This window comes from Sapajus apella, unplaced genomic scaffold (assembly GCF_009761245.1).
Source record: "Sapajus apella isolate SASKATOON/1434 unplaced genomic scaffold, GSC_monkey_1.0 scaffold134, whole genome shotgun sequence".
Classification (NCBI taxonomy): domain Eukaryota; kingdom Metazoa; phylum Chordata; class Mammalia; order Primates; family Cebidae; genus Sapajus; species Sapajus apella.
This window is the reverse complement of record NW_022437074.1, coordinates 1,040,202-1,065,863: the sequence shown is the minus strand read 5'-3', so window position 1 is coordinate 1,065,863 and position 25,662 is coordinate 1,040,202. Positions and strand designations below refer to the sequence as shown.

At 38.3% G+C, this 25,662-nt stretch overlaps 1 protein-coding gene across 2 annotated transcripts in view; it reads left to right on the top strand.

The window, feature by feature from the left end:
- ST6GAL2 (ST6 beta-galactoside alpha-2,6-sialyltransferase 2) overlaps nucleotides 1–25,013 on the top strand; it is an 82,237-nt gene extending 57,224 nt beyond the window's left edge. For both annotated transcript variants that reach the window (XM_032263033.1, XM_032263032.1), the window contains exon 6: nucleotides 20,379–25,013. In XM_032263033.1, the coding sequence (XP_032118924.1) occupies nucleotides 20,379–20,650 (272 nt within the window). In that variant the 3' untranslated portion in view covers nucleotides 20,651–25,013. The remainder of the gene's footprint in view (nucleotides 1–20,378) is intronic.
- Nucleotides 25,014–25,662: the final 649 nt, after the last annotated feature.

Below are 25,662 nucleotides of genomic sequence, written 5' to 3'. Positions count from 1 at the left end.
CTGAGTTTGAATTCCCCTCTGCCACTTGCTGGCTTTCTGACCTTGGGCAAATTGCTTAATCCTCTGACTCTCAATATCCACAGAAGAGAAATGGAAATACTAATACAGCCTTTCCAAGGATGAGGTAGCTGGCCAGTTTAAAATCATTATTATTTTCTAGCACTGTACTGACCAATATGGCCACTTACATTTCAATTACTTAAAACTAAATAAGAGGAAACCTTTTGCTTCTCAATCTCACTAACCCCATCTCAACTTCTGAGTCCCGATAGCTACCATATTGGACAGTGCAGAGGGAGAACATTTCCATTGTCCCAGAAAGTTACGTAGGACAGCACTGTCACGTTTTGCTAGTCAGAAAAGAATGTAAGCTAGCAAGTTGATAAGAAATCCCTCAGTTCCGACTGGGCAGGCTGTGCTCTGTGGGTAAGGATTGAGGATGGCCGAGGATAGAAGAGGCAACAGAAGACATGACCTGGTGTTGTTAAATTTATCTGTTGTCCTTGTGCCTTGTCATGGTGAAGCATGTGAGAACCCTCACCAAGGATGGAAGGTGGAGACAGCTTAGGTGAGTTCTGCTCAGCAAAACTCCAGCACCTTCTGATTACCCACGAGGCTGCAGTTGTCTTTGCCCCTCTTCTTTGATCTTGATCATAAATAGGCTGAGAGCCAGAATCTGTTTTATAATTTATCCGACATCCTTAAATAGCAGTCAAATGATGTCACCCACATCTTAATCCACCTGCTATAAGAATTTTAAAAGTCAGTGACGACTGTCTTTTTTTTCTGTTATCAGAAAGTGTTCTCCAAATGCCCCCTTCATGCCCTGAGGTCATGTTGAGAAGGTATTGACTTATTGTCTCATCACTTTCTTGTTTCCAAGTGCTCTAACCTCTAACGTCAGCTCCTGAACAAAAGAACCCATCAAAGAGCTGTTAGAAGGGATTAGAACATTTCAGTTTGCACAGTCATATCTTCAGCCCTGGGTACACAGGTCATCAGGATGGTCACCATCACAAAATATCACCTTGACAGTGTCCCTGGCCTCCTGTGTTGCAGGAACAACACTGCAGCACAGTGCAGGCCACAAAGGCCTGCACTGGAGGTGAAGCAGTGTGCACTACTTCCCTTACTGATGTGCCCATTAGATACATATATACACACGTAGCTGCACACATGGTTGACTTCATAATACTTTTATTTTCCAGTATTTTTGGCTGAAACCTTTACTGATGTGTTCATCTTTACAGTCGCCCATGCAATTACTTATATTTTGAAACCCTCTGATGTAGTTTGGATATTTGTCCTCACCTAGATCTCATGTTGAATTGTAGTCTCCAGTTCACCTGAGCCTCGTGGGGAGGTGTTTGAATCATGGGGGCGGATCCTTCAGGACTTGGTGCTGTCTGCATGATAGTCAGTTCTTGTGAGATTTGGTTATTTTCTGTTTTGATTAGTTTTGTATTGTTTTGTTTTTTGATTTTTTTTTTTTTTTTTTTTTTTTTTTTGAGACGGAGTCTTGCTCTGTTACCCCGGCTGGAGTGCAGTGGCACAATCTTGGCTCACTGCAACCCCCTTCTCCTGGGTTCGAGCGATTCTCCTGCCTCAGCTTCCCAAGTAACTGGGAATAGAGATCTGGTTACTTGAGAGTGTGTGGCACTACCTCCCACCCACTCCCCGTCTTGCTCCTGCTTTCAACATGTGAAGTGCCAGCTCCGACTTTGCCTTCCACCATGAATAAAAGCTTTCTGAGGCCTCCTCAGAAGCAGATGCCAGCCCTATGCTTCTTGAACAGCTTGCAGAACTGTGAGCCAACTAAACCTCTTTTAATTATAATTTGCCCAGTCTCAGGTATTTTATTACAGCAGTGCAAAACAGACTAACACATCCACTGCATGCATTTTCTTTATACATGCTTAGGAATCTGCATCTTTGAAATAGAGAGACTCTAAAAGTTGACTGTGTTGAACACAAAAAACATTTCTTTGTATGGAGACTAGCCAGTGGCAGTTAGATTCCCAGGGAGATGTTACTGAGCCCTTTGAGTGTAGCGCTATTGGTGCTATTCAAGGCCTTGTTACTGGGGCCTGAACTCTTCAAATAGGCAAAAAGTGGGGAACAAGGAAGGGAAGGATCATCATCAAGTAGATATTAATTGCACTCTTTCTGTGTGCCAGACACAGGACTGGGCCCCAGAAACCTGGGGGTGAAGAAACCAGACAAGGGTCCTGCCCACCCAAAACTTGCAGGACAGACGTAAATAAAGTCGTTATAAAGCAAGATAAGTCCAATGAAGGACAAGAAAAGGATTCAATGGATGGTCAATGTCTGTTTTTCCTATCTTGTATTTCTGCTGTTAGCCTGGTACATAGCAGATACAAAAAATAATTACTTGGTGAATGAATGTTTTAGCTCATTGTTTTTCAAAATTTAGCATGTATCAGAATCACACAAAAGGTTTGTGTGTTACTAAACCATTGCTGCACAGCAAAAGTTAGATACTAAAAAGAACAATAAGCATTTATTCTCTCACACAGTTTCCATGGGTTAGTAATCTGGGATCCGATTGGTTGGATGATTCTGGCTCACAGTGTCTGATGGTTACAGTCAAACTGTCTGGATTAAGGCTGGATAATGCGTTTCCAAGATGGCTCACTTGCATAGCTGAGGGTAGGAAGTTTCAGTTCCTTACCACATGAAACTCTCTCCATAGCACTGCTTGGGCATCCTCACAACATGGCAGCCAGCTTCCAGCAAACAGGGGATCTGTGAAAGAGCAAGGAGGAAGGCGCAATGTTTTTACGATGTCATAAGCTAACACATCTGCTACATTCTCTTTGTTACACAAGTCAGCACCATTGTTATCAGAGGAAACGACACAAAGACATGAAAAATAGCAGGCACTGTCATTACTGAGTCAGTTTGGAGAGTGGCTGTCACAGTTTTATAAACCAAATTACTAGGCCCACCCCCAGAGTTTTGAGTAGATGGAGGCTGTGAGAGTTTGCAATTCTAACAAGTTCTCAAGTGATAGTGACACTGTTGGTCCTGGGGCATGCTTTGAGAACCATTCTTTAAGCTTTTTGGAACCTTAAGAGCTTTAGAAATCTAGTCCACCACAGGCTTTGTACTGATGGGTGTACCAGCAAGGTGATATGCATTTGGCTCAATAGAAGGACACAACAATCTTTAATAGCTACTAATCATGTACTTATTGCAATCTTTAGTCCCAAGTGGTATAATTATTTTTATTTGTGTTTAGTTAAAATAACATAATGTATTACTAAAAATATAACATTGTGATATATTTTTGTCTTTTGAAATTCTGTAACATTAAATCCTATATTCCAGCATTACTGGATGTTTTAACCACAAACATAATTATTCTTTTTGTTTCTTTGGAAGACATAACTATAAAATTTACTCACTTTACTAATGAACTCAGTTTTTGTTCTTAAAACTTGTTGTGAAATGAGATACATAACAATGTGGAATGTAAATATTTTTCTTAAAAGTGGATTTTTATTTGTTCCTATCAAGTTGGGACCCAGATTCTTGGATATACTGGTTAGTGGGATGTTTGTAAAAAGCAAGCAAAGTTCCAACTCTCATTGATTTCAGAAAGTCATCCTCTCCCTAACATTTGGGCAGATGAAATTTGGTGTGGTCAACTTGAATATTTCTCCTTGTAAAATTTGTGTGTTGAAATTATAACCCTCAAGGTGATGACATTAGGAGGTGGAATCGTTGGGAGGTGATTAGGTCATGAAGGTGGAGCTGCCCTCAGGATAGGATTAGTGCCCTTATTAAGGAGACCCCAGACAGCTCATTTGCCTCTTCCACCGTGTGAAGATACAGCATAAATATGCCCATCAATGAACCAGTTAAGTGGACCCTCACCAGACATTGAATCTGCTGCACATTATTCTTGGACTTTCAGGCCCCTAAATCTATGAGAAATAAATTATTGTCATTTAAAAGCCACCCAGTTTATTGCATTTTGGTACAGCAGCCCAAATGAAATAAGACATTCAGCCAACACCTTACTCTCAAAAAGCATAACATACCTTTTGCACTTTCATTAGCAACCCCTAGCCCAGTACCAGTAGTCTCCTTGATGGGTCATATGTCACATGGTCTTGCCTTATTGGATTAGGAATTCCGTGTGTGTGTGTTTTTGTGTGTGTGTGTGTGTGTGTGTGTGTGTGTCTGTGTGTGTGTGTGTGTTTGTGTGTGTGTACATGTGCATGTGTGGTTTCTGCCGGGAAAAGGAAAGCAATAAATATTAAAGGGAAAGGAGTATAGAAGCCAATTCTGTTCAATGCACCAGTCTGAATGTTTCTTGGTTAGTAGGCCTAGAGATATTGTAACATCAGAATTGTCATTGATCCAGTACCCCATAGGCAGGGCTGAGCTTTTTCTTTGGTGCTGTAAGAGCTATGCATTATCATTTCCTATGGAGAAGAAAATCAGGTTTCCTAGTGAAATCAGATTTGGACAGAAATACTTAGTTTGTAACTAAATAAATTATTCCTGTTTTATCTGAAAATAACAGGGCTTCCTTAGAGAGAAAGAACAATAAGTTTCAGAATTTGAAGAACACATTGACCTAGCATTGAAGAAAGCAAACTCTAAGAGCTTCTTCACCAAAAGTCATTTTATGGTTGGTAAAACACCTGATTTCAAAAAGTTTGCAATTCATGTACATAGATAATTTATCAAAGATAACAATTATTCTGTTTTCTTTATAGTAAGTGAATTCTAAAACATGTGAACAATTATATTATTGACATACTATAAATACATTTTAATATTAAATTAGTTAAGTAATGTTTTTATTACATGCTTAATTTAATATTAATAAGATTCTTACTAATGGAAAAACCGCATGGCAAAAATGGCCACAACCGCAATTACTTTTGTACTAACCTAGTACAATTTGAAGTCAGGTCATGTGATTCCTCCAGTTTTGTTCTTCTCACTCAAGATAGTTTTGGCTACTCTGGGTCATTCTATTGAATGGGTATTTTGTTATTACATATAAATTTTAAGATTGTTTTTCTGTTTCGTGAAGACTATCATTGGTATTTTGATAGGGTTTGTATTGAATTTCTAGATTGCTTTGGGTAGTATGGACATTTGAACAATATAGATTCTTCTAATCCATGAAAATGGAATATATTTCCATATTTTTGTTGCCTCTTCAACTTGTTTCATGGATGTTTTATAGTTTTCATTATAGAGATCTTTCACTTCATTGGTTAAGTTAATTCCTATGTATTTTATTTGCAGTTATCGTAAATGGGATTACTTTCTCGATTTCTATTTCAGATTGTTCATTGTTGGCATACAGAAATGCTACTGATTTTTGCATGTTGATTTTGCATCCTGCAACTTTACGGAATGTTTATCAGTTCTAATAGCTTTTTGGTGGAGTCTTTAGAGTTTTTCAAATATAAGATCGTGTCATCTGCAAACAAGGATCATTTGACTGCTTCCATTTCAATTTGGATGCCCTTTACTTCTTTCTCTTGCCTGATTGCTCCAGCTAGGACTTTCAGTACTGCGTTGAATAAGTGATGAAAGTGGGCATCCTTGCCATGTTCCAGATCACAGAAGAAAAGTTTTCGATTTTTTTCCATTAAGTATGATACTAGCTATGAGTCTGTCATATCTGGCTTTTATTTTGTTGAATTATGCTCCTTTTATTCCCAGTATTTTGAAGGTTTTTATCATGAAGCAATGTTGAATTTCATCAAATGCTTTTTCAGCAGCAATTGAAATGATCATATGTTTTCTGTCCTTCATTTTGTTGATGTATCACATTGATTTGATTTGCATATGTTGAACCATCCTCACATCCCAGGGATAAATCCCACTTGGTTGTGATGAATGGTTTTTTTAAATATGTTGTTGAATTCAATTTACCAGTATTTTGTTGAGGATTTTTAAATTAATATTTATCAAAGATATTGACCTGTGGTTTTCTTTTTTGATGTGTTTTTGTCTGGTTTTGGTATCAGGATGATACTGGGCTTGTAGAATGCAGTTGGAATTATTCCCTCCTCCTTAATTTTTCAGAATGGTTTGAGTATGACTGGTGTTAGTTCTTCTTTAAATATTTGGTAAAATTCAGCAGTAAGGCCATTGTATCCTGGACTTTTCTTTGCTGGGAAACTTTATTACAGTTTTGATCTCATTATTGTTATTGGTCTATTCAGGTTTTGGATTTCTTCATAACTCAATCTTGCCAGGTCATATGTGTCTAGGAATTTATTCATCTGTCTATGTTTTCCAATTTATTGGCTTACAGTTTCTTATAGTAGCCTCTAATGATCCTTTGGATTTTTGTGACATCAGTTGCATTATGTCTCCTTTTTCATTTCTGACTTTATTTATCTGGGTCTTCTTTTTTTATCTTTGTCTGGCTAAAGATTTTTCAATTTTGTTTATCTTTTCAAAAAGCCAGCTTTATGTTTCATTGAGCTTTGTATCATTTTCTTAGTTTCAATTTCATTTATTTTGCTTGATCTTTATCATTTCTTTTAGTAGTTTTGGTTTTGGTTTGCTCCTGCTTTTCTAGTTTTTAAAGATACACCATTTGGTTGTTTATTTGAAGTTGTTCTGATTTTTTATTTAGATTCTTATAGCTCTAAACTTTCCTCTGGCACTACTTTTGCTTTATCTCATAGGTTGTGTTTTCATTATCATTTGTTTCAAGAAACTTTTAAATTTCCTTCTAAATTTCTTCACTGAACCACTGGTCATTCAGGAGCATACCATTTTATTCTCATGTGTTTATGTAGTTTTCAAAATTTGTCTTTTTAATTCCCAAATTACTCTTGTTAATTCAGTTTTCTTCCATGGTGGTAGGAGAAGATACTTGATATGGTTTCAGTTTTTTTAAATTTTTAAGAATTGTTTTGTGGCCTAGCACAGAGTCTGTCCTTGAGAATGATACAGGTGCTGAGGAAAAGAATGTATTCTGCAGCCATTGGATAAAACGTTCTGTAAATAATTATAGGTCCATTTGGCCTGTGATATAGACTAAGTCCAATGTTTCTTTGTCAATTTTCTGTTTGAAAATTGATTGTATGATCATTGATTGTATAATCTGTCCAATGCTGAAAGTGGAGTGTTAAAGTCTCCAGCTTTTATTGTTTTGGGGTTTATCTCTCTATTTAGCTCTAGTAATATTTACATTATGGATCTGGGTGCTCCAATGTTGGGTCCAATATATGTTTAAAATTGATATATCCTCTTGCTGAATTGACCCCTTGATCATTACATAATGACCTACTTTGTCTTTTTTTAATAGATTTTTGGCTGGAAATCTAAGTTACCTGATACAAGTGAAGCTACTCCTGCTTTTTTTTTTTTTTTTTTTTTTTTTATGTAGGCGGGTTCCATTAGCATGGAACATCTTTTTCTATCTCTTTATTTTCAGTCTATGTGTGTCTTTATTGGTGAAGTGTGTTTCTTGTAGGCAATTGATCATTGGATCTTATTTTGTTGTCCATTCAGCCACTCTATGGCTTTTGATTGGAGAGTTTAGTCCATTTACATTCAGTGTTATTATTGATAAGGACTTATTCCTGACATTTTGTTGTTTTCTGATTGTTTTGCAGTCCCTTCTTCCTTCTTTGCTTCCTTCCTTTTAGTGAAGGTGATTTTCCTTCTTGTCTTGCTTTTAGTGAAGGTGGTATGTTTTAATTCATTGCTTTTTACTTTCGTTTACCTGTTGTGTGTTTTTCAATTTGAGGTTACCATGAGATTGGCAAATAATATCTTACAATCCATTATTTTAAACTGATGTCAACTTAACACTGATTGCATAAACAAAAAGAAAACTAATAAAAATTCTACACTTTAATGTCATCCTCCCACTTTTTAAGTTTTTGTTGTCTTTGTGTCTTTTTTTAATGTCTGTGTCTTGTTATAGTTATTATTTTTGATAAGTTCATTTTTCAGTATTTCTAATCAAGATATTAGCAGTTTATAGGCTACAACTAATTGTTAGAATATTCTGTGTTTTTCTGTGTACTTACTATTACAGTCAGTTTTATACCTTCAGATGATTTCTTATTGCTCATTAACATTGTTTTCTTTCGGATTGAAGAATTCCCTTTAGCATTTCTTGTTGGATATGTCTAGTTTTGATGAAATTCCTCAGTTTCTGGGTGTCTTGGAAAGTATTTCTCCTTTATGTTTGAAGGATATTTTTGCTGAATATACTATTCTAGGATGAAAGTGTATTTTTTTTTCCTTCACCACTTTAAATATATCATGCCATTCTCTTCTGGCTGTAAGATTTCCACTAGGAAGTCTACTGTCAACCATATCAGAGCTCCACTGTATGTTATTAATATTTGTTTCTGTTCTCTTTTTGCTTTTAGGATCTTTTCTTTATCCTTGACCTTCAGTAGTTTGGTTATTAAATTTCTTGAGGTAGTCTTTTTCTAGTTAAATCTGCTTGGTAGTCTATAACCCTGTACTTGAATATTGGTATATTTCTCTAGGTTTTGGAAGTTTTCTGTTATTACCCCTTTGAATAAACTTTCTGCCCCTATCTCTTGCTCTACCTCCTCTTTAAGACTAGTAACTCTTAGATTTGTCCTTTTGAGGCTATTTTCTAGATCCTGCAGGTGTATTTAATTCTTTCTTATTCTTTTCTCTTTTGTTCCCTCTGACTATGTATAGACTGCCTTCAAGCTTACTAATTCTTCCTTCTGCTTGAATAATTCTGTTATTAAGAGACTCTGATGCATTCCTTGGTATGTCAATTGGATTTTTCAGCTCTGGAATTTCTGCCTGATTGTGTTTAATTATTTCAATCTCTTTGTTAAATTTATGAGATAGGATTCTGAATTCCTTCTCTCTGTTGTCTTGAATTTCATTGAGCTTCTTCAGAACAACTATTTTTAATCTTCTGTCCGAAAGGTTACATATCTCTTTTTCTCTGGGATTGGTCACTGGTGCCCTATTTAATTTGTTTGATGGGGTCATTTTCCTAGATGGCTTTGAGGCTTGTGGATGTTTTCTGCTGTCTGGGCATTCAAGTGTTAGGAACTTATTGTAGTAGTCTTCACAGTCTGGGCTTGTTTGTACCCAACCTTTTTGAGAAGAATTTCCAGGTTTTTGAAGGGACTTGGGTGCTATGATCTAAGTTTTTGGTCACTTCAACTGTATCTGCATTAAGGGGCACCCCAAGCCCAGTAACACTGTGGCTCTTGCAGACTTGTAGAGGTATTGCTTTGGTGGTCTTGGATAAGATCCAGACGAATTCTCTGGATTGCCAGGCAGAGAGTTGTTCTCTTCCCTCACTTTCTCTGAAACAAACAGAGTCTTTCTCTCTGTGCTGAGCTGTCTAGAATGGAGACAAAAGCACCTCTGTGGCCACCATCACTGGGATTGTACTGGGTGAGATTTAAAGCCAACATAGCACCTGATCTCACCTAAGGCCCATGGTAACCATTGCCTGGCTACTGCCTGTGTTCACTCAGCGTCCCAGCGGTCTACAATCAGCAAATGATGAAGCCAGAAAGCTTGCATCCTTCCCTTCAGAGTAGTGAGTTTCCTCTCACCCTAGTTGTGTCTTGAGATGCCATCTGGGAGCCAGGACCTAGAGTAGGAAACTTTAGGATTCTACCTGATGTTGTATTTAGTGCAGCTGACCTGGCACCCAAGCCACAAGACAAAGTCCTCCCCACTCTTCTCTCTCCTTTTCACAAGCAGAGGAGTATCTCTCATGGCCACTACCAGCCCAGGCTTACAGTGAGTATTGCCTGGCTACCACCCAATATACGTTTAAGGCCCAAGGACTCCTCAGTCAGCTTGTGATAAATGCTACCAGACCTGGGATTCTTTTTCAAGGAAAGAGGGCTCCTATCTGGTCCAGGGCAGGTTGAGAAGTGCTGTGTGAGAGCCAAGGCCTGGACTCTGGCACCCCAAGAGCCTGCTTGGTGTTCTACCCCACTTTGCCCAAGCTGGTACCTTTGCTGCAAGACAAAGTCCCCTTTACTCTTCCTTCTCCTTTATTCCAGCAGGAGTCCCTCCCTGTAGCCACCACCACTGGGAAAATGTTGGGTGTCACTGAAGCCAACATGGCTTTAAGTCTCACCCAAGGCCCACAGTGAGTACTGCCTGACTCCCACTGCTGGTTATTCTGGACTCAACAGCTCTATAGTCAGCAGATGATGGATCCTGCCAGGACTGAGTCCTTACCTCTATGAAGCAGGTTCCCTTCTGGCTCAGGTGTATCTAGAAATGTCATCCAGGAGCTAGGGCCCGGAATGGGGCCCTCAGGACTCTGCCTGGTGCCCTATCCTACTGTGGCTGAGCTGATATCCAAGTTGCAAGACAAAGTTCTCTTTAATTTTTATTCTCCTCTCCTCACAAAGAAGGAAGAAGCCTCTTCCAGATCTGCAATCTGTGCTGCCTGCAGTTGGGGGAAGAGTGGTGCAAGCACTCCCTTGGCGCCCTTAGCTTGTGTCTCACTAGGTTGCATGCCTCCAAGTCCACTGGCTCTGAGCCCAGCACAACACTAGGACATGCCCAGGAATGGAAGTCCTGTGGCCTAAACTGCCTTTGAAGTTTATTTAGGACCCAGGAGCAGGGTCCTAAATTTATTTAGCCCCTAATAGCGAGGCTTGCCAGAACTCAGGTTCTGACCACTGGGATGGATGATTTGCCTTTGGCTAGGGCTAGTCTAAATGCTCCCTCCATGGGTGCTAACTGAGTTCTGCCCCGTGTTGCTTTCTACTGTGACAGGGCAGCACTGAGTTTCACTGCACTTTCCCTCCCCCCAAGTGCACAGATTCTCCTCTCTGCTGACAGATGGAGGAGGCATGGTGTCGGCAAGGTAAGACTGTCTTTCCTGCCCTCTTCAGTGCTCCTTTCAGTGCTAAGAAGTTAAAACCAGGTACTATGATCACTTACCTGATTTTTTGTTCTTACAAGATGCGTTTTCATGTGGATAGTTGTTGACTTTGATGTTCCTGCTGGGAGGACAATTGGTGGAGGCTTCTATTCAGCCATCTTGCTCTGCCTCCCTATATCCTTATTAAAGTTTTAAAACTTATAATGTAAACTGAAGTTAGCCCTCTCAAATTTCTACATTAATATTTTTAAATCATGTTTTCTGTGTTTTTAACATCAGATTTTTGTTATTACTGAGCAACTTCACCTGACAAAATATTCTGAAGAATCATTATTAGAGTTGAATATTTACTGCAGTGAAACATGGAAACCTGACTCAAAGTTGCATATTGATTATTGATCATTATTTTTCAAAACATTTAAAACGTAACTTGGCAAATCGTTTTGACTTTTGGTATCAAGGTCATTATCTTGGAATTCAGTAAAAGCCTGACGAGCTTTTTAAGAAATCCCATTTTAGTAACATATGTAAGGCTGAGGAGGTTTAGAGTTACTGTTTATCCTCACATAAGTATGTGTCCAAAGCTTTCACTAAACCTTAAAGAAGAGAATGACTCTGCCTTGCGTCGTTAGTTTTTCTTTGCAACTTTTAAAAATAATCTCCTAGAACTTTGCAGCCCTTATAAAAAGAAAGAAAATAACAACATAAGTAAATGTTTGTGCATTTTTAAAAACACTAAATAACTCCACCATACTTTCTGGTACTGCTATCCTGACCTTATTGTAGTGTATATCCTTCCAAATCTTGACCACATCTAGATCTTAACATTGTTGTAATGCATAAGGCTCCCTCACTGTGAAGCACCACAGCACAGCACACAGTGTACCCCGAATGAATGAACAAATGAATGAATGGGAGGCTGTGATTTATGTCATCTTATAGACTCACCTTTGATTTAACTGGTCTCATATGCAGAAGGGTGGCCACCCTCCTGGCATGTCACTTTACGTGTAGCTAAGACCTTAGATTCTACAGAGACCAGAATCAAATCTTGGCCCTATCCCTGAATAGCTAGATGACCTTGAACAAGTTACTTAGCATCTTTAAACCCCAGTTCCTTCATCTATAAAATGAAGATACTGATAGTACCTTTTACTTTGAATTATCATGTGCCTAAGCACAATAACTAATATTTACTGATTGCTGTTATTGTAATGTATGTCATCTAAAAATTTATGCTAGGTCAAATAAGACTCTATCCCAAACAGAAAAGGACTGTTCTTCCATTAAGATCTATAATCAAGGTGAAAAGGGACTTTTGTTTTCTTTGCTATTATAGAGATCATATAATTACATCAAACAGGTATATCATAACGTATGCCTTTGTTTAGTTTTTGAGTATTCTGGTTGTTTCACAGTGCTTGATATTATCAAACAATTATGTTAACAAGTCATTACTATATTTATGTATTTATATGTACTACAGTATGTACAGTATGTGACTATATAGACTTTTCCTTAAACTATTTCCTTAAGATAAATTCTTAGGAGTATTAGTGCCAGTGCAAAGTGTATGACATTCTGGTGATTATTGATAAGAGCTGATATGGTCCTTTCCTAAGAATTATGTAGTTGAGTTTCTAATTAGACTCCATATTTATCCTCTGTGTTCACAGAAGAAAGTATTCTAGTAGATATATTGGATTGTATTACCTGTACCATCTCCTTCTCTAGAGAAGCAATAAAGGAATTAATACACCTATTATTGGACTGCACATGTATTCTTAAAACTAAAAAGATGTAACATGAATCAGGGTAATTTAGATGATCCATAAGGACTCGTTTCTTTGGAACAACTTCTCCATCTCATTAGCTTCCTTACACTCAGCCCATTGGGAGCTACTTGTTCACATATGAGGAGCATTTCTCTCTTTCATCCCTAGTTGAATACTAGAGATTTTATCTTGGTATTCAGTGCAGTGAAGTCATTTTGACTGTGCTGTAGCCTGACTGAGGATAAGGAATAATTTACCTGGAGTCCTGCAGCTTCTATTTTGCCCACCTAATGACATATTTTTATAGGTAAGTGATCTCACCTGGGGTCTTCAAGCATGGCTAGATGGGGTTGCCACCTGCATGCAGTAAGGCATCCAGGCACACCAGCAGTCACCAGCCTTACCCACCCCAGCTCCCAGCCTGAGTGCTGACAGGCAGACAGGCCTTGTAGCCAGAACTACAAGAACGTGGAACTCCTTTATAATGTACAATTGCCAATTATTTTTATTGCAGAAGCCACCAACATCCCCACCCTGCCTTTTTTTTAAAAAGCAATCTCTACTCATAATATTATAGCTAATATTTCTGAAGTTTACAGGTGCAAACACTGTAACTTCAGGCTCATTTATATATGCACAAGAATAATAGGCTTAAAAACATGTCATAACATTTCTTTTCCATTTTATATTGCCTTTTGGAATCTCATTTTTCAATATATCACCCAAACACAGAACATTAACACAAAATAAAAAGCTACTTAACATCTATATTTAGGATTGCGTAAAATGTGTCACACTTTTGTTGGTTAGGAGCAACTTTTTGTATTTTCCTGTAAGTAATGAATCCTGAGTGTGTGATAACAACAAATAATGCAGTGTAAATGAGCTACAAATTGACCTTCCAGTATTATTCTTGCATTATACTATTTTGTTTAGGGTGGTAGAGTCTTCTTAAATTACATCAGGTTCAAATTTCCAAGCCATCTTTTAGTTATAAATATTTTTTAGAACTGCCGCTTAAAAAGTCACTTTTATCTCTTTAAGAATCTCAAGTGTAGCTCTCATTATTTTTCATTTTATGATTGAATTTAAGGAGAAACCACAAAACAGCTGCTAGAGTTCTATTAGCCTGGCATATTTAATGCACTTAGCCTTTCACTCTCACCCCTCATTCAGAAAAGTGTTCTGCAGTGTTCTATTGGTGACTCTTAGAGACTGCTAATTTACTTCATGTGTATGTTTTATTCGAGTGTTTATTAGAATTGATTTCAACTGGTAGTTTTCCTGTTACTTGTACTATGTTCTGTTTTATATTTATAGCTCATTTTGCTATTTAATGAAAGGCTATTTTCATCAAGGACAAAATTTTATTATTCTCAATGATTTGGAATGTTATTTTAAATATTCTGCCAAGTGAAAAGCAGGATAATTTTGGCATAGCCGCAGTTAAGGTAAATGCTAAATGATTATGATAGACTCTGATAATACATCAAATATATCTATATGCTAAGTAAAGATTTATTTTTAAAAAACCTCAGTCATCTAAAATTTGTGTTAATCTGAACGTGTGTTAAAGTTTGCCTTTTATTCAGGTTTTGGAGCAAATAAATAAGTGCCCATTCTGCCTATTATGCTGAATAATATAACATGATATTTTATCAAGACCAGGAGAAATGCTTTTCAATTGGTTTGATAATTATCTTGCATTATACGACATTTAAAAGCATACAATTTGGCACATGAATGCCTCTTGAGTCATAATTGCCTAGAAAATACTAATACTTATTTTCTTCAAATGAATCCCTCATGTGGACTCATTTGTAACAACTGGCAGTGCAAGAAACTTAACGTTAATTCTGTTTAAAGATTCTAAACAGCTGGCTCCATGCCCATTTGATTGCCTTGGAAAAATACATTTAAAAGTGTCCAAATTTTGATCTGCCTATCAAAAAGTCCAGGCTCATGTTGAAAGCAGTAAAACTTTTATAAGTGATTAAAGAACTTAATTTTTTTATAGTCCTCAAACAAAATTACTTAACATAAAAGTTTCTTAAATGCTTTTTAAAAGCTGTCCCTTACTGAATTGCATGTTATTACATGATTAGTATTCTTCTTGCATTTTAGGTAGACCTGACCAGGCATAAGAGAGGAAATAAAAAAAGAATCAATAACATTTTTAGCATAACCAGATGTGAATTCCTCACATCAGTCTGGCACGAGGAAATGATTATGAAGTAATGCAATACTTTGAATTTGTGCATATGTGGTATCTGAGCAGAAAAGACAACACAGCTAGCTTGACTGCTTATCCTCAGGAATGCCTGCTTATAAGACTGGCCCTTGCCCGATGTCTGGGAACTTGGATTTTTTGGGAAGGTTCCCACCCCTCTAACTGATAAGAGTGGTTCACTATGTGTGTACTGTTTATGCAAGAAATGTGATTTATGCTAAACACTTGCTTTCCTTCTGAGAGTCTGGAATTTTAGTGCATGTCAGGCAGAGACTGCTGACATGACCAGTTTCAAATAAAAACACTGAGTACTGAGTCTCTAAAAAGCTTCACTGGTTGGCATCATTTCATTTGTCTTGTTGTCTCCATTATTTCTGGCTGCTGTAACAAATACTGTAGACTGGATGTCTTAAACAACAGAAATTTCTCTTCTGTGGTTCTGGAGGCAAGAAGTTAGAGATCAGGCACTGGTTAGTTTGGCTCCAGGTGTGGATTCTCTTCCTGATTCAGAGATGGAGGATTCTTGCTGCTTCCACATGTGGTGTTGTCGCAAAGAGAGATCATCTCCACAACATCCTTTCTTACAAAGGCGCTAATCCCATTCATGAGGGCCCTACTCACGTGACCTAATCCCTTCCCAAGGCCTCACTTCCCAATACCATCACATTCACCTCAGGAAGGATCTCAACCTATGAGTGGCAGATGGAGACACATTCGGTTCACAGCAGTTGTCCCAACTCATTGCTGGAGGAAATTTAGTCTCTATGCCACTCCCTAGGAGAAGATTCTTGAAGCTCACATCAGGTTTCCCCTGGACTTTTTACCCTGTGTGCCTTTTCCTTGTGCTGATTTTGTTTTGTATCATTTTGTATAAGTCATCATCATGAGTAAAACTCTGTGCTAGATTCTGGGTCTTCCTATTGAACCATTGAACCTAGGGATGGGTGGTGACTCAGAGTTCATTTGAGAGCTGTGTGCTGTTGATAGTCATTTGTGAATAACAAGGCTCAGCATCAGGGCACTGCAGAAGAGATCTAGTGGTAGCACATAAACATTTTTCTCAGTATGACGTTAGGATACTTGCTTCAAGTCATCCTAAGAATGGTCATGGTCTTTCTACCTGTTTTTAAATTTAAAGGTGAAATCTTTAGTTTTGTTTAATTTTGTTATGATTTTAAAGAAAGGCGCTCCAAATCTCTGATGATTAGCACCGTGGTCAGCTTGATAGATGTTGAATTTAATTGAGGAGGCCTCCAACAGCACTTAAAGACTCTATTCTTCCCTAATCCCGTTCCAGTCCTGCCTGCCTGCAGTATCTACTCCCCACATACCCCATTCTCTAACGCACATCGCTGAGCTGTGTAAGAGCTATTATTGTATATGTCCAAACATTGACATCTACCTATGCATCTTATTTTTTGCAAAGTATGAAGAAATATATTCTTCAGGTGTTTGTGTAGCGCTAAGTACTATTGTTAACTCTTAGGAAAATTGATGTGTAGATGGAATCAAATTTAATAATAGTAAGTATCACTATTTATTATACGTCAGAGTCTGAATCTCAACTCAAATTTATGTATAACAACAGGCTTAAGGAAAATTAAAAGGCAAAGTATGCATATGCTAAATGAATTGATCATGCTGTCTGAAAAAAAAAGTTAAAATATTAAAGAATATTCTACATCTTTGGCACCATAAATCTCTTTTTCTACCTTTCACATTACACAATTAGTTTTATTTTTTATTACTAGGTTTTTTTGTTTGTTTGTTTTTTGAGACAGAATGTTACTCTGTCACTCAGGCTGCACTGCAGTGCAGTGGCACTGTCATGGCTCGCTGCAGCCTCAACCTCTGGGCTGAGGTGATTCTGCCACCACAGCCTCGAGTACCTGGGACCACAGGTATAGGCCACCATGCCTGGCTGGTATTTTTGTATTTTTTTGTAGAGATGGGGTTTCACCATGTTGTCCAGGCTGGTCTCAAACTCCTGGGTTCAAGTGATCCACCAGCTTTGGCCTCCCAAAGTACTGGGATTACAAGCATGAGCGACTGCACACCCTGCTCCACGGTGAGTTTTAAATTAATTTTTTCCTTTTTTTTGAAGATGCCTCCATACCAATTTGAATATCAGTGGCTGCAGCTGGCTGCCACTTAAACACTAGGGTAGATCCTACTGTTAATTAAATGTTACGATGCTTCAAGCCATGGTTCATAGTTTCAGAAAGCCACAACTTCATGAGACTGCAAACCAAGATGGAGAAATCTTTGTCGCTGAATCTCTATCGGATAGGCAAAGATCAGGAAGAACTGTACAGAAAACGGAGGACAAACACCCACTCTCTTAGCATCTATTGGCTTTCAGTTTGGACTGCCATGAGCTAACTGACAAATTCCTCTGTTTCTGAAGCTGAAAAGTTATTTTTAAATATAGAGTACTTATATAAGAAAATACTAAAAGTGTACCTATTTACATATATTGAAAGCATACTATTTGCATAGTCTTATGACAAAAATCTATATTGTATCTTTAGGAGATAACGTCATTTAAGATATAACAGTTAACTAGCAGCAGGGGTAAAATTTTTCTCTAGAGAAACAATCAGGTTCACACATTTGATATCTCTTAGAGTGCAAGAGGATAGCAAGGATGTGTAGGGAAACTCCCTAGGGTTACTTGGATTTGGTAGCAGTTCAAATCTAGATTAGCTGTCAACATGCAGAATGTCTTGCTCCCTATGAGACAACTTAGAAATTCCTTAGCAGTTCTCAAAGAATATGTGTGTTAGAACAATCTGGTCCTTAAAGCGTGGAGAGTAGACCAGCACAGGTCCAGGAACATGTGTTACTGGTCTACAACTAGATTAATGTAGAAATTGGAAGTATTTAAACAATACTGGAAGTATTGAAATTGATAGCAATTTCAAATAGGCATGGCATCCAAATAGGTGATCATTTTTCTCGTAATTGCTCATTATGGTATTTTACGAAAGTTTCGGTCTGTGGTAGGTGGGAATTTTTTTATAAATGTCCTGTCACCTAAACAGGATGCCTGTTAAAAATTCAGATTCCTGGACCCCAACACAAACCAATGGAACCTGAATTTCTGGAAATGAAGACAAGTCCCAGAAACCTGCATTTGATCCAGCTGCCTGTGTCATTCTTTTTCATGCTGAACTTTGAGGACTACTGCTTTATGGAGAGGACTAACTGCCTGGCTGACATACTCCTCTAAGTATAAGATTGGCTTTTGAAAGCCATCCAGTTTAAGAACCAGAGTTGCAAAAGTCAGCTCCGACAAAATGGACTCCAGTCCTTACGGATACCATTGTATTATTAGCTTATAGAAATATCCAGTAGCAAAGACCTGTGGTTTCTGGGTACACCTCCACTGCTAGGTCATACAATAACTTTGTACAAAAGACACCCTTGAAGCCACCCCCCTGCCATGTGCATGGAAGGTGTTGTAATAAATATATTGATTAATGATGTCCATGATGAAGTCCATCCCCTTCAACGTGGCTCCTTGTGTAGAGCTGGCAGAGCAGATGTCATGCCCAGGTGAAGGGGAGCCCCCAGCGCTGGGCAATGTGCAGCAACTTGGTCTGTAGCCCCTGCTTAGAAAACATGAAGCTGTCCTCAGACACAGGGTCTGGGAAAACTTCAGCCCTCAGAGAACATTCACACCAGAGCATGTCTTGTTTGTTTAGGTTTGTGGGTTTTTTGTTTTGTTTTGTTTTGAGACAGTCTTACTCTGTCGCCCAGGCTGGAGTGCAGTGCCGCAATTTCAGCTGACTTCAACCTCTGACTTCCAGGTTCAAGTGATTCTCCTGCCTCAGCTTCCCAGGTAGCTAGGATTACAGGCGCATGCCACCCCCAGCTAATTTTTTGTATTTTTAGTAGAAACATGATTTCACCATGTTGGCAAGTGACTGGAAATAAAAGAGTTTCATTCTCCATGGGCAGATAGCTTTCTCATTCACCATGTGAATTCCTTGTATACGATTTCATACAGGGGAGAAAAAATGTTTGAGAGCAGTCATTACTAACCAGAAGGTAGATTTTTGATCACCTGCATTGCATGTTTCTGCACCACTGCCCAACACCCCGAGTGAGCATCACAATGCTTTAGGCTGACCTAAGGGAGGGGCAGCAGACAGGTAGCCACTCTGTCTTAAAACAAAGTAAGGAAACTGGTAGGAAGGAACTGGGAGAAAAACAAGAGGAATTGACCCAGTAACAAGGTTCTAACCATTGCTCTTGAGAGCAACTTTACTTCATAGAATTTGAACTGCATAATCAGCTTCTCTTTGTTAGGCATGTGTTTTACTCTCAACTATGATACTGTATATGACTCTGACATCTTGTACACAGGCTATCCTTGCTGTCCCTGGAGCAGCATCCCTTCTCCTGTTTCCTTCTACCCCTTATCCACCAGGCAGCCCCTTGAGCTTCAGGCTTCTCCTCCTTTGGGCAGCCCTTCTGGATCTCCTTGGCAAAATTAAGCCTCTTCTGTCTTCTCTCCCAGTGTTCCTTATACAGGACTCCACTGGGATGGGATTTCGTGTTGCACTCATGGTTACTTAACTAGGGAATATTACTGTCATCTTCAGATAAATGTTGGCTATGACAGGAATAACTGTGCTCCTTTATATTTTTCATAACAAGGGATACCCTTTCAGAAAAGAGATAAGCATTCTTTTTTAACTTTCAAGTTAATGGTGGCACTGGTGGTGTTAAGAAAAGAAAGAAAGCCATTAACCTAGATCAAGAATAAAATTTACTCCACGATTAGCTGTTATAGCTGTTTATTTGAAACATTAAAAAATTAAAACTTTAACCCTGATAATGCAGTGAGAAAAATAATTTTGTTAATATGAATCTAAACTCTGTGTCCCTCTAACTCCATTTTTTTCCATTGAGACAACTACAGTATTTTATAATAGCTGATCCATTGTACAGTTTAATGTTACAACTTTTCAAACAACTGTTTTGTAGTCAACTGATATTCAAGCAACTATTTTATAATCCAGTTTTTATAGCATTTGTTTCTTTGGAACATCACAGTCCCACCATTGCAAACCAGATGTGACATGTGTATAGAATGTGATACAGGAGACTCTAATTTGGGGCTTGCAACTCTGTCCTTCACTAGAATATGATTTCCTTAAGTTCATTGACTTCTTTTCATCTCTCCTTGCTGGGTCCACAGTGATAAACTGAATGAGCAAATACACACACACACACACACACACACACACACATACACACACACACACATATATAGTATTACATTTTAATATGCCTCCATACTCCCTGAACTGTATACATACCTCTTAATAGAAGTTATAACATTGCAGATGTAACAATAACAAAAAAAGTGAGTGCAAAGTAAGTGTCTCTTGCCACAGTCATACCCCATCACCACCACACCCAAAAAATCATCCATCTCATGTGGAGTTGTTCATTAGATTCTAATTTTTTGTTTTCATGTCAGGAATCCTCATCATGATGTCCATGTGCAGAGAGGTGCACGTGTATGAATACATCCCGTCCGTGCGGCAGACGGAGCTGTGCCACTACCACGAGTTATACTACGACGCAGCCTGCACCCTCGGGGCGTACCACCCGCTGCTCTATGAGAAGCTCCTGGTGCAGCGCCTGAACACAGGCACACAGGGGGATTTGCATCGCAAAGGCAAGGTGGTTCTGCCGGGCTTCCAGGCAGTGCACTGTCCTGCACCCAGTCCAGTCATTCCACATTCGTAAAAAGGGTTACTTGGGAATCAATGTGCAATAAGGTACTACTGTTGTACTCAAAGTCACAAAAGAATACTTGAAGATAGATATTAGGCAATGTAGTTTTGAGTCTTTAAACTGTAATTTAGTGCTGGTCATGAGAATTCTTCTCTTTCTAAGCCATTGAGTATTTATTACCACTTTGAATATAGAAATGGAATTTAAAAAAAAAAATAAGGCTCAAGAAAGATGCAAAACAAAGGATAGCTGGAAAGAAAACACATGTATGGCCATGGGTATGATACCTCCAAAACTGTTAACAACTTTTTCTTCTGCAAGGAGTACCCCTCATCAGGGTTAGTTTCAGTGACAGGTTTTGGTGATGCTCCTGACCATATAAAGTGGTTTATGTTTAGAAACGTTCAAGTTGAGGTGCAGCATTTACAGCATCAAGTACATCACTCATACATGCATCCATCGTTAAATACCCTAGGTTTTATGACAAATGTTGAAATGATCACTCGGATGTATTTAACAGCAAAAATTCCCAGCTCATCCTGGCAAAGGCTTGTGTTTCCAACCGTTGCATTCTTCATCTCTGCTTCTCATTGCCCACTGAATGCTTTGCTTTCTGTCCATCAAAACATCAATCTTGAAAGGACCAAGGAAAAGCCAAATTCCAAATAGCACCACGGAGGAGACCCTTTGTTTCCCTGCATTATTTCATAACTCAACCAGGAGCATTAGTATCACATCCTCCAGGAGGCACATCACTGGCAAGTAACACAGAATCACAGGGCTGCAGGTGCCCCTGGACACTCCCCAGCTCTGGCTTTTCTGCCTTGCACCTCTCACCTGCAGATCTACCCCACAGCTTTTGCATAGTAAGTGACATACCTGACAATTGGCATAGCCCTGCTGGGGAAGACAGGGGACACCTTGCTCCTTCCAAACTAGAAGGAAGGATTTCGGAGCCATTGCTCTGTGCTTCTAGGGATGCACGCCTGTCTTTATTATGCGGGTTTGTGCAGGTTTCTATCAGCCTGCAGGAACTCAACAGTGATGAGTGCTGAATCTTCACTAAATCTTCCTACAGACGTTTAGGAATCCACTCCTTGCTTTCACAGATATGTTTTATCTCAGCAGCATGACAAAGCCATATAATTAAATAATTTATGCGAAAGCATTGCTCATTAAGAAGGAAAATATGTAGATGCTTCAGAGGGAAAGGCAGCTAGAGGGAAATTTCATCGCAATATGTTAGCTATATTCAGGGTTGATTTTTTTTTAATCTCAACTGTCACTTATACATTGAAACTTTTTTTTGCTACAAATATAGTGAAACAGAATCATTTTGTAATACCTTAATTAAACATGCTATTATTTCAATGTATAACCAAGACATATCTGTGTGGTAGCGTTAAGATTTATTGCAATGACAATAGCAGCTTAATTAAATGCGTTCTCCCTTGCAAAGTGTATGAATGTCAGGAGAGTTTAGTGGAAAAGTTTTCTTTGTTTTGGGATTGGTTTCTTCTAGACTGTTCTCAGGACTACTTTCTTGAGCAAGAATGGCTTACAGAGACTGGCGGCTTATGTTTGGTTAGCCTATTCAGCACATCTGGAGCTGGATATCAAGACATCTCCTATAGCTTATTATAATAGTGAAGGAGAAATTGGAAAGTTTTAACCACAACAATATTCGATAAAAGCCCATTTTTAGAGCTTTGTTATTAAGTCTATGAGAAGGGATAGATAACCTTGTCTTACATATTACCTTATGTCTAAGTAGACATAGCTGAGCCATGTTCCTTTCTAATTTCTTGACAGAACTTGGTCTTGTCCTTGTGTTTACATGTGTGTAATAAGTTCAGCGACTCTGGAATATGAGTGAGGTGGCTCTGATGGATACTATTCCTCCTACAATCCTTGGATCTTTCTAAGTCTTCCCTGCCATTAAAATGCCCCTGGCCATTGAAGTTCCTTGTACAGTTTTGCAAGTGGTTTTGCTTGTAAGCATCCTTATTATCCAGCACAATGCCCCTTGGCTGACATGAGAACTTGGTTAGAGGGGAATTTATTGGGGTCGGTGTAAATATTCCAGTTCAAAAGCCTCAGAACCCCACTCTTTAAAGACTTTTAAATAGCATTTTGTTATAACCATTGTACTTTTAAAAGAGTACTTTCAGTTTCATTGAGGCTACAAGAAAGACTGAAGAGTAAAGGAAATTTAATTACAATTTTTGGATTTATTATGGCCTTAAAGACTCTTGGAAATCAGGGTCTGTTCAACAGTCAAAAAATGTAATACATGCATTAAGATACCATTGACTGGGCATTCTTCTATAAAAGTTTAAGTTATTTAGCTCCTAAAAAAATGTTAGGCAGTAATAGCTAATGTGACAACTACTTCTAGTATAAGCCAAATGGGTCCTAAGTGGCAGTATTTTGCCAGACATTGACTAAATCCATACATGCCACATTGACTGAATTCCACTAAGCACACAGTTCTTCTGTGGAGTAGTTAACAATAAGTGGCACCTCACTGAATTTCTCCCAGGTTCTGTCTCTTCCAAAATCCTCCATCCTCTTTTGTGAAGGCAAGCTGATAAAAAATCCTCTTAGTGTAAGCTGAAGCTGTTAAGGATTCCTTTTTTCACTCTCAGGACCAACAAACATTCTTTTGTATTTCAAGTTAATTTCACCCATTGTTGTTGTTATCACAAAGAAACTAATTTTGACCAGCAACGGCAATTCAACCACATCTAGCTTCTCCCTAACTTATTTTTCTAGCCGGTCACACCAGGCAGGAGGGTAACCTTTAACAGACCTGGTGTTCTCATGGAATACCAATGCTAGTCCAGGGAGCTGACCTTTCCCACTATGTCCTTATAGAGCTGCTCTTACGGAGAACTTGTGCTCAGGACCAAGAGATGGTCAATTAAAAGTTGCATGTAAGCATCAGGCTTGTGCATTAAAATGGGCAAGGGAAGGGCTTTTACATTTTGAATTACCGGGTCTTTCCTTGTCTGCCTGAAGGCAGAGCTTTGAGAAACAGCACTTCCTGTGCCTGGTCCTCTTGGTCTTTCCACCAGACAAAAATCAGTCCTGGACTCCCCAGTAGTCCTCAGCCATTGTAGCCTTAGCATCTGCACCAGAAAGAAATGCTAAAATAATTGTCAGCATTTTCAAAATTAGGGAATCAAAGTAGCTGGGTCATTCTCTTAAATGTGTATGAGCCAATTCATTCTGCTGGGACAGATCAAACTTATGCTGCTCGCTGACTCTTCTGAGCAGTAACACATCTCCTGAATTAATTAGGTAGGTCCCTTTCAGGTGCATTAAGTGGGATCAACCTTAGATGAGCGCCAGTGTTTGATAGAAGAATTTCATACACGTGAATGCCATGATTTAAGTTCCCTCTCCAGTTTTTCTTATAGATCAACATGCAGTACATGTGGTCAGTTACCTGGTTGAATTTCTGATTAACCATGGTAAAAGACAGAGAAAGAGAGTGAGGTAGGACCAGGGGACTTATCAGAGAGGCATGAGTGAATCTATAGGCCAGGTAGCCTCCAAGTATGTTCTATTATATTGTCTGTTTCGATTTTTGATGACTTTCTGATAGTTTAGAACTCTTACCCAGTGGTTACATGACTGATCAAGGCAGCTCCATCTAGAAATTAATTGTTTAGGTAAAATGTGCCTGAGTTTCAACTTGTCTTTTATACTCTGGATATTCTCATTGTGAGATTATTATGCATGTTCTTGTCACTTGGGCATTATTTACACCCTTGATAAATGAAAAGTATTTCTCTGTCAGTACAGGGAAATAAAATATAAGTTCTTGTTCTATTAAATGAATGAAGCCTTTTGGTTAAAAAAAAAATCCAACATATTCCTGTTCACGCTTGAGCTCATTGAATTTAAATAATTATAGACATCAATCTAGTTCTTAGTATAAAAATTATACATGTAGATATAGTTATATAATTGTGTATATACATATCTACGCACATGGTTGGTTTTATATTGTTCTTTTCATCAATATTTTTGACTAAAACCTTTACAATAAATTTTATTTTAATTATGCAACCACTTTTTAAGAGAAGGAAGCAAATGTTATATGTCCTTCTGTTAAAAAAAAAAAAATTCAGTCCTCCACCAACCCCTTCCCACACACTCATACTCTGCGCATCTTGGCTATGTTAAAATGGTCTGATAGAATTATTTAAAAGGCACTATGAAGGTAGAACACTACCTTAATATTGTATCCTTGTCAGAAGCCTGATTTCACACTGAACTTTGAAGGGAAAGCCCATGGCTTTCAAAGATTGGAAGAAACATTTACTGGTTCTATGGAAAATACTTTTCTTGTTAGGTAGATTTCAAACAAAGAAATTGCATTGGTGGTGTTAAAATCTAACATTTATAACAAATCCTGTTTTACTCTAGAGGAAATACTTAGGCAATTCTTCCAGTGGAAACCAGTAAACTTTTTTAATAGCTATGGAAATTCTTTTGTATGATAATTTTTAAAATGAAATGTGTACTCTTCAAACTAATTAAGGCTTGAAGTTTTCCAGGAGTCACATTTTAAAAGTGTTTGTACACATTTTAACACTTTGATATTTTCTATTTTGGTTTTGTATATTTTTATGTATACACAATGTACAGACTTTTTTCTTGTAAATAAAACATGTTTTCATTTGTCTAGAAGTTTCTTGTTTTAATTCATAGAAGTTACACATACAAAATAGCAAGTGAGAAAATACAATCCATCCGTAGGAAAACAAATGGCAAAGCTGAAATCTAATTAGAAGACTGAGTGGCAACAGAAGGAACAGCAGCAGGCCTTCAGCCTTGAATATGGACGCAGCCTGGGCCTGAAACCAGAGGTGGATGGCAGGGGGTGGTGGTTTCTTCCTGGGATTAACTGCCACATGCAAGAGAATGAAAGTGGTGAAATCAAGTGGAAAAGGCATATTTAGGCTAACAAATCTTGATGTTGATTTAATAACCCAGCATTTTGATGAATTCGT